At 39.2% G+C, this 9,659-nt stretch overlaps 1 protein-coding gene across 1 annotated transcript; it reads left to right on the forward strand.

Moving 5' to 3' along the window:
* Window positions 1-18: 18 nt before the first annotated feature.
* Window positions 19-9,013, forward strand: prkg1l (protein kinase cGMP-dependent 1, like). The gene is made up of 21 exons (XM_079366483.1): window positions 19-43; window positions 503-860; window positions 1,680-1,872; window positions 1,965-2,088; window positions 2,287-2,451; window positions 3,005-3,120; window positions 4,556-4,661; window positions 4,938-5,001; window positions 5,301-5,378; window positions 5,578-5,672; window positions 5,823-5,888; window positions 6,015-6,092; window positions 6,188-6,284; window positions 6,387-6,526; window positions 6,782-6,871; window positions 7,426-7,567; window positions 7,654-7,817; window positions 7,912-8,034; window positions 8,265-8,327; window positions 8,428-8,494; window positions 8,588-9,013. The coding sequence occupies exons 3-21, from the start codon at window positions 1,683-1,685 to the stop codon at window positions 8,666-8,668; spliced, it is 2,049 nt and encodes a 682-aa protein (XP_079222609.1). The 5' UTR covers window positions 19-43; window positions 503-860; window positions 1,680-1,682; the 3' UTR covers window positions 8,669-9,013.
* The last annotated feature ends 646 nt before the right edge of the window (window positions 9,014-9,659 follow it).

Genomic DNA, 9,659 nt, shown 5'->3' on the forward strand with positions numbered 1-9,659 from the left:
TAAAAAAAGGTCATAAATAAATAAATAGCTTTGAAGATGAAGGGTAAAACGGACCTGGTTGGCCTTTGGAATAATTTGAGTTAACATTAAAACAAACATCCACGACAGTCTCCCTCCTTCGTAAACAAACAAAAAGTCTCCCCCTTTAATCACTCAGATGGACTTAGCATCATGCATGGTTTTTATGTTTGTTTGTTTGTTTAGTTTTGGGTTGATTTAAAACATTTTCATTCTACCTCTGCTTACTGGAACTAAAACTGATAAGTGGGTAAATGAAAAGTAGAACTACAACAATGTATGTTCATTTAACAAACCGAAAACAATAGGTCTACTATTGTGGTTCAAACTCCCTTTTGAAATGATTTTCGTCGACATAGGTTACATCATCCAGCCTATATTCAACCAAATACAACATTGTTATTTAGGTTATCGGGTTATGATGAGAAGGGAGAGTGAAGCCTCTTATCAGTGCACACAGCCAACCTTTTGTCTCTTTCCATAGTAGGCCTACCAGATATCTAAGGAGTTACATGATTGATGCTCGTCGCTTAGTTTGTCTGAGATCCACTCATCCCATGGGCTCGGAAACACCCTAAGGACCATCTGACCCAAATGACATCCGGTCCATGCATTTCTCATAAAAGCCTTCCGAAGGGTCTCCTCTATCTTTTTGTCATGTGATTGCCTGCTGTCAGTGCCCAGCTCTGATCAGCCCCGAGCAACAGAGGAACATCTTTCCATCGGGCGGCAGCACAGGAGGTGTGCACCTGTCGAGTGGACTGTCTGCTGCTGCCGAACAGGGACGCATCTGTTGTGGACCAGTGAGTGAGACTTCCACAACGCCAGACCGGCTGCATGCGGTGAGTGACGTGAAATACTTTATGGTAATGCTGTATTTAACTAGAGATTGCATGCAGCTGTGTTTACATAGCCTGCATTTATTGGGAACATAAAACGTCGTTCTCAGATTTTACCAACTCATCCACACACTGGTCAAAGAGGCTTTTGTGTGTCTCATTGCTACAGGCATGCGACCCAAAATGAAAACATCTATAGACTTAATCTTATTCCTGCAGGGATGCAAAGTGTGTGACTTCATAAAGATTCTCCACAATGACCTTGTCTGAGGCGTTTTATTATACTTCTCCTGTGATGATGTAACTAATATATCACTCTTGTATCTTTTTGAAGTGTCCTTGAATTTCTTATACAGTCCAGTAATACAGTGATTAAATAAAGACAATGAATGTATCAATTATTTGTGCATGAAAGCAATCTCTGATACTATAGCCTGAACACAATTAAAACATGTATGGTTTTCTATTTATTGCATAGAAAAAAAAGGGGCATTGAATTAAACTTATTACCAAATATATTTACCGTACATGTATCCCCCGTGTTCTAAGCCTAGTACAACACAAGCTGCAAGGAAATATATTGTTTCCCTATTTACATCATTTTAATATAAGTAGTAGGGGGAAAGGCAAATATATTAGAGGTTTACTGTCCAACTATAAATTAACTGAGATTGTGATAAACATGGACTTGATGTATTCATTGTCAGACAAAAATCCCTATATCATCCATTGTCTGTACAGTATGTAGGTCACATGTACATGTGTATGCAGTTGTGTAGATGGGCATATATTTTGCAGTGTTTTATCATCTGGAGTTTTCAGGTAATGGGTACACTTCGGGACCTCCAGTTTGCCCTGCAACTGAAGATCGAGGAGCTCCGCCAGCGGGACATGCTTATAGATGAGTTGGAGCTGGAGTTAGATACAAAGGATGAGCTCATTCGGAGACTTCAGGAAGAACTAGATCGCTACAGAACCACTGTCACCCTTCCAGGACCTTCTGAAGCTGGAGCAGGTTCACAACATGGGATTTTAATATATGTTAAAGCATCAACAGGTAGCTGAACAGTAGCCTTAATGCTGACATACTTTCTGTGCCTTTTGTAGCTTGCTCAGCTAAAATGGAGCACAAGCAAGAAGCCCATAGGAAAACAGTCATATCTGATCCTTTCACTTTGGACCCCCTGACTCTGGCCATGGTTTCAAACAGAAGCTGTGACAAAAGCCTGGAGTAAGAGCACAATTTAAGTCTAAAATCTGTCTCTAAATTGTACAATACTTGCCGCCTTTCTGCAAGCCTCAAGATCAATAAATATAATGTATATCTGACCATTTTTAAATACTGTGGACTCAGTCGTACATATATTGATAGTGTGATAAATAGCTTGAGCTTCAGTGTTACATCACTATCTTCTTTCCATGTCCTCAGGTCCCAGAGGCTGATTCAGTCAGTGTTTTTTAAAAATGACTTGATGAAGAACCTTGATGAAGGAGAAATCCGAGCCATTACAGCCTGTATGTATCCCAGCACCATCAATCAAGGCTGCTATGTCATCCAGGAGGGGACCAATGGAGCTCAGGCTTATGTTTTAGAAGTTAAGTCATTTTTGTTTTTCAGTGTCTAAAATTAGGATGGTTATTAGATTTCTCTACATTACATAACATTGCATTTCTGATTTGTTACATTTGTTCAAGAGGATAGGTTTTGAGCTCGGTGTACTATCTATAATGATAAGCATCATCATATTTGTGATGATATTTTGTGTATCAATTAATTTTTTTGTGGCTAAGAGTTTGATAAGATATTAATCTTATGCTGCTGTGCGACACAGTGGTGTGAAAATTGCATGTTTGAGCGAGAAAAGAGAAAGCACTTTGGGGAATGAAGTGTGGCCCACATTGATCGGAGCCTGATTGTCCTCAGGAATCTTGGCTGCATTAATAATGTGACATCAAATGGAGAGTATGTCTTTCTATCAATGTCTGCTGTTGGACGGTTTGGCTCAGGGATGATTGTTGGTTGTACAGTTTGATTTGGAGCATGTAAAGATTTTCCCAGCCTCCCTGTTTCCTGACACAAAAAGCATACATAACAGTTCTTTGTAAAAATGTGTTTACTTATCTAAACTGACTGCGTTCTCTTTAACAGAAGGGAGGCTGGATGTGACAAAAGATGGATTGAAGCTTCTCACAATCGAGCCAGAGAACATGTTTGGAGAGTTGGCTCTGCTCTATAGCTGCACCCACACCTTCTCTGTCTCAGGTAACAAAACATTGTTTTGCATTCTTGGTCTTATATCAGACATCACTGGAGATTTGTCACATCCGAACAGTGTTGGAGTTTGATTGTAATAAAGTGAGGCTTTGGTTGACATGTAAATAATTTCTGTTTCAACACAACTCCCAAACAGACAGATTTATGCTGGTGGACACTAGATGTGAGACAACACTTCAAACAATTTTCTCAGAGATGTGATGAATTTCAGACATGTTCTTCTTCTGCATCAACCCCACCTGTCTGACTTTCTCATTTTCTGATGACAATCCAACACACATTAACCGCTTTTCACAAACATTGTCAGAAATAGTTCATATTCTCTCTGCTCTCCTCCCGGTTTGTTGACAACTTCATGTACATCATGTGTACATGTGTCGTCTAAGGGGTGTTATTCCTTAGAGAATAGAAGGTGTGCTGTCATTTCCTTTCAGCTGCTGATCCAAGAGTCCTTCGGGAAAACGTTCTCATCCATCGCCACATGAATCTGACCCGCTTTCACAAATAAATTGGCTGTGGAAATGGCCAAGAGAGGTTTAAATTGAAAAGGAAATCTGTTTATTTGCCTTGTTTGGTCCAAAAGCATCTCATTCCAGTTTGTAAACTGTTTTCTCTATCTCACGACAAGTTAATCTCTCCTATTTGCTGTTTTCTTTACTCTCTTCTCTCCGGCAACAATGCTGATCTCAGAGACCTGTTGTCCTTTTGTTCTTTTTCATCTCCGTCGGCTCCTCTCTTTGGTCTAAACAGGACACACTGTATTTATCCTCTCCTGACCGGGAATTACTTTTTTTCCCTCAACATTGCCACCTGAGACCATCAATAAGGCTGTGGTCTTTTTCATATTGAGGGTGATAAAGGTGCAGGTGAAAACACGACAGTATCATTGGGGTCATTGCGACAGAGGACATACAGCAGTAGATGTCTCAAAATAACAACCGTCACAGCATTACAATGCAAAGAAAGCTGTGCATTGCCCTTCCACAAGGTGCTGGAGTAAAAACTGATGAGGCAAGTTTGAATGGGGGAATTAAGAAATCAGGGCTGCAGCACGTTATCAGACGGTTGATCTAATTAGACTGTCTAGTGGATATCTACGTCCGTTTGCAGGAAGCTTCAGTGAACCAATCAATACGGGTCATTATTAATTTACAAGACCCTCTTTCAAACTCAATTTCACAGAGAAAGGGTAATAATATTTAGGGAAGTCAGATAAGATTTAAATTAAAAGCTATTCCCTGTCAGAAAAAAAACTATTCAATTTTTTTATACCCTACATGAGGAGCATTTCGTATGTTCTCTTAAGGCTGTAGCAGCTTTTTTCATCTACTTGCATCACTTCTTGCATCCTAATTGTTTTACCACTTCAGCTGCAGTGTCATTTACAGATCCTTTATCACGTCCTCTGTCTTTGAACCTGCAGCACAAACGGACAGCATGCTATGGGTTATTGACCGCAAGAGCTACCAGACCATACTTATGCAGAGTGGACTCAACAGCCTCTCTCATTCGATGGAGCTGCTGAGCAGGTGAACATCAGAGCCTATTCACTTGACACAGAGCAGGCTCAGATCCCTCTATGCCATCTAGCATTTTCAACACAACATCTTCCAAGGGTCATGCGCTTTCTCAGACATGTCAATGGTGCATTTAGGTGTTATCACACTGTCCAAAACTTCACAATCCTTTTTCATATGTTTGTGTGTAATGTGTAATAGTCTAATGCACTGGGGAAAATGACACCCAGCCATCTTTAGAGCTGCCTTTTGGCTTGATTTGGTGACACACTTTCTTTGTGTCTACAGCGTTCCTTTCCTGCAGTCGTTGCCAGAGGACGTGATCATGAAACTGTCTGACCTCACTGAGCAGGTACAAATTGAATACTTAAAACCTGCAGCACAGTGCTGTTTAACCATCAATTGGTCTATTTATTCAAACAGAATACAGCCTGAAGATTATGTGTGCGGCAGATGGAGCGCGTGTAAACAATCATGTTTCAGCTTTCTTTGTTTTTGCATCATTTCACAAGTACCTGCTGGGTTGGAATCAGATTGAGTCGTTTGTTGTTACCAGCCTTTATTTTCTGTCTCTTCATTGTGGGTTTTTTCGCTCTTTTCTAATCATATTTACTATGTTTTCTCTTCTATCTGTAATTTCTATTTCCACAGACACACTATTCTGATGGTGATTACATAATTCGACAGGGGGCCACAGCAGACACCTTTTATATCATAAGTAAAGGCCAGGTAAAGCTGTGTGCTTTCTGCCTGCACCACAGATAAAACATGGCTTTCAAAGAAAAACGATATAGATTATGGAGGACCAAAATGTCAGCACAGTTTTAGATACAGCTTTCATGGTCATAATTTACTTCTACATCTATCGCTTTCCCACAACACGTATCTTTCATTCCCTTTCTCTGTCTCTGACTGTTTGATCTACCAGGTGAAAGTGACAGAAAAGAAGCAGAGCCATGATGAGCAGTTAGTCCTTTCTCAGCTCAGTGAAGGACAGTGGTTTGGAGAAAAAGCTCTGTGGGGGTAAGGAGGAAAAAAACCTTATTAGATCCTCGAGGAACTTATGTAAATGATATAATAGCTTTTAATGAAAGCAGTGCATGATGGTTAAGAGTGACATTTGTGGCATCTTTGACATCCTTTTAAATATCATGTGCTGTGTTTTGTGTTTAGACAGGAGGTTCGGACTGTTAATGTGGTCGCCTCTGGTGAAGTGACATGCCTGATCATAGATAAAGAGTAAGAAGATATATCTTGCTCACTGAAAAGAAAATTTCAAACCGATTCAGCAGCTACACCTTTGATTTTTATCTATTGCAATTATGATTGGTACTTGGAAAATAATCAACCGTTGTTGTGCTTCAGGACCTTCAAAGAAGTCATCGGTGGGTTGCTATTTAACTGCAGTCATGAGCAGCAGCAAAGCCAGGGATCCATAATCGAGTGAGCAGCATTGGTTTTCTACTACTTTTATGGGCAATTTGTGCTTTTTAGAAAACACAAGGTATAACATCACCCACGTTTTTTTCTATGAGCAGGTCAAATAAGAATCCTGAACTCCTCTCATCGTCCACTTTAAGTGATTTCCAGATAATCTGCACTCTGGCCTTTGGGGAGTTTGGTCACGTCGACTTGGTAAGGCTCAATCTTATGGTCGCTCGCTCACAATGACCCCTGTCTCCTGTGATGCTGCCTCTTCTTCTAGATTCTATGTTTCTATAATGTAATCTCTCTCAGGTGCAACTAAGGAGCAACATTCAGTGTGTGTTTGCCATGAGAGTCCTCAAGAAGAAGCTGATCCTCAACAACAGCCAACGAGAGCACATTCTGAGAGAGGGACGCATCCTGATGGAGGCTCGTTGTCAATTCATAGTCAGGTGTCTGCTCTTCAATAGTTATCTCATTGGGATATTTTTTTATTTCATATTTAAAGTTGATCACAGTTACATAGAATGCTAACGAATGAAACAGATCTATAGTGTAAACTTGTAGTGGTCTGTAGCTAAGAAATCATCATTGTCATTTACATACTATAAGATACTATCTAATCATATACAATTAGAGTCCAAGTTGGGGAGAAAAAAAAAACAATTTCCATTTTAAATTGTTTTTAAATGTCTTTCTGACCACAGGCTTTATAAGACATTTGGAGACTCTGAATGCTTGTACATCTTGACAGAAGCTTGTCTTGGTGGGAATCTCTGCAGTTTACTTAAAGATAGGTAAGTGTTATAGAGAAAATTAGGATGAAAGACACTTCCCCTCACAAACTCCTTTCATGCACTCAATCCTGACAATTTACTACTTTTCCACATAGACATCACAGCAGGAGATATTCCCTGTCAGTAGCTGTACTAGTCAGTGTATCCTCTAACATAACATATCCAAGATGGCAGAGGAAATACGAGAGTCCAGCACTAGAATGATGGTTTTTGCCTTTTTATCTATACAGCCTATATATGATATTTATAACTTTTCATCAATACAAGTAGTTGCACTTGATTTGACAAAATTAATGGATGAGTGAAAAAAGATCTTAACTGAATTTTTCCCAACTATTACCTCCTGCATTCACACACTCACTCTGACTTCTTGTGAACATTTTATTTTGGGGCTGGCAGGAATAATTCGAGTTCATGTATAATATTTGAAAATATGAATACGTCTGTCACCATCACATTTGTTTGTTTTTTTTTTTTTTTGTTTTTTTTGGGGGGGGGGGGGGGGGGGGGGGCGGGGGCTGATGGCTAAAACTCTTCTATACATGATTTTTCAGAGGATATTTGGACGAATGCAGTGCCCGGTTCTTCACAGCTTGTGTAATTGAGGCGTTGACCTTTCTTCACTGTCGAGGTGTCGCCTATAGAGACGTTAAACCTGAAAATGTTGTTCTGGATCACCATGGTTATGCCAAACTGGTACTACAATCTCCTATGTTTGTGTCTTGATTAGTCTCTTAGGTTGTATTAAAAGTAACAAAATGAAGTGATTTATGTTTTTGTAGATTGGCTCGAGATGCCTAAAGAGAATTGAGGTGGGTAAGAAAACCTGGACATTCTGTGGTACTCCTGGATATATGGCTCCTGAAATCATCCTAAGCAAAGGCCACAGTTTGTCTGCAGACTTCTGGTCACTGGGAGTTTTTGTGTTTGAACTTCTGAGTGGTGGGTAAGTTTGAAAGTTTTGTGCAGTCCACCCTTTTAAGCTCATTTTCTTCAGTTATGGATTGAAGTGATGGTGACAGGTTCATGTTTTTCTGCAGGCTCCCGTTCAGTGATCTTGACATGATGAAGATTCTCAGTGCTACTATTCAAGGCATCGATTACATTGACTTTCCAAAAACCATCAGCAAAAGCGCCTCCAGTATAATAAAGAAGCTTTGCAGGTGTTGTAAATTGACCGGTTAGACATCTTGAATTATAATGTCTGACCTAATGTTTTCTATTTTTTATCGTGCTTTTTCAGACAATAAAACACACAAACAGGTAGAACAATGTAATTAAGTGTTGCAGGTGTATTGGACATGATATGTTCTATAACACCACATCTTGAGTGACAGAATCTGATTACTCAGTTTGTTTGTTGGTATGTTCTTGTTTGCTTTCCATCACCAAGGAGCAATCCCTCGGAGAGAGTGGGCAGTCAGAGAAACGGGGCCAAGGACATTCAGAAGCACAAGTAAGTAGGCAGATTTATCGCAGCGAAGAAAAAAATCACAAAGGGCCAATGCTTGTTGTAAACAAGCTTTACAGGTTGTGATGCTTTGAATATTTTTCAGATGGTTTGATGGATTCAACTGGGATGGACTTTGTAAAAAAACATTAATCCCCCCAGTTATTCCCAAAGTAAGTGATGATCAGTTTTTCTGCTATTGCAATAAAGTATCTACTTTGCATGCCAGAGGATTTTTGTGATTTTTGATGTTTTCTATCTTTTAGGTTAAGCATCCTTTGAACAGCCAAACAGATGGTCATTATACAAAGGGCTCATCCGAGTGTGTGAACTGGGATGATTTCTGATGTATTAGCTGCAAGCTGGAACAATCTGTCTGAAAACACTTTAAGGTTCTGTCCTCTAAAAATATCACTGCCACTAGTCCTGATGCCATTGAGAATCAATTGTATATGACAAGTATTTTTTAATGAGATTAGAAATTGATTGACAAGAGAATCCCACTGTTGTCTGCTGTGTTGAGATCAAACTGTTTCTGATGACAGACTCTCTATAGATTTATAGACTATAAAGTTCAGTGCTGTCTCTACTGTTGGACGTAACATTAGCCTAACAGGGTTTTTTTTTATAAACGATTGTGTGTATGACTGTCTCCACTAGATGAATGTAACTCAGTAAAACAACATGCTGCAACACACTGTCTCTTTGTTTGTTTGTGTAATCTGCAGTCTAACCACAACGTGTTTCACTGTTTTGGTGCAACTCTGTCATTATCTAATGTCCCTGAACTGAAATGCAACAATAAACGGTGATTTAAAAGTGACGTCAGAGTCAGGAAGAAAGCGTCAATCACCGAACAGCAGCGGGAAGCCTAAATACAGGAAGTAGTGTTTTCTAACTTCAAAATAAAGTAGCCGAACGATTTAGTCAACGCGATGTTTCGTTATCGGATAAAAGGGCCTTGTTGGATTAGCCTTTAAAATTACAGGAGCCGACAGACTTGAAATTGATGTTCTTTATTGTTAGAAGGCTGCCTCAATGGCAGGGAAAATATTCGCCTTGTAAACAAAAACGTAGGCTATAACTAAATGACGTACACGATGTAAATGAGGAAATGCAAAATATATAGCTTGAATATAGACACAAGACAACTGTCCTGCCTTTTTTTGTAATTTATGTTTGTACGTCTACTTTTCTAAAATTCCAAGTATATATTTTAGAACATTGTCTTTGTCAACTTGACTGTGATTTCATTAAGAGTGATGTGATCACATTGTAAAAATGACATTTAAGTGTTTTTTTTTTATATTAAAGAAATATTTTAATCTCTTTCTTTTA

The sequence above is a fragment of the Symphodus melops genome, assembly GCF_947650265.1.
Source record: "Symphodus melops genome assembly, chromosome: 1".
NCBI classification, from domain to species: Eukaryota; Metazoa; Chordata; class Actinopteri; order Labriformes; family Labridae; genus Symphodus; species Symphodus melops.

What these genes read in the sequence shown, in the direction of transcription:
- prkg1l (XM_079366483.1), top strand. Translation starts at nt 1,683, where the DNA reads ATGGGTACACTTCGGGACCTCCAGTTTGCCCTGCAACTGAAGATCGAG. An exon ending in TGCCTGATCATAGATAAAGA is followed by an intron (nt 5,889 to 6,014) that starts GTAAGAAGATAT and finishes GTTGTGCTTCAG; the next exon opens with GACCTTCAAAGAAGTCATCG. An exon ending in AGCCAGGGATCCATAATCGA is followed by an intron (nt 6,093 to 6,187) that starts GTGAGCAGCATT and finishes TTCTATGAGCAG; the next exon opens with GTCAAATAAGAATCCTGAAC.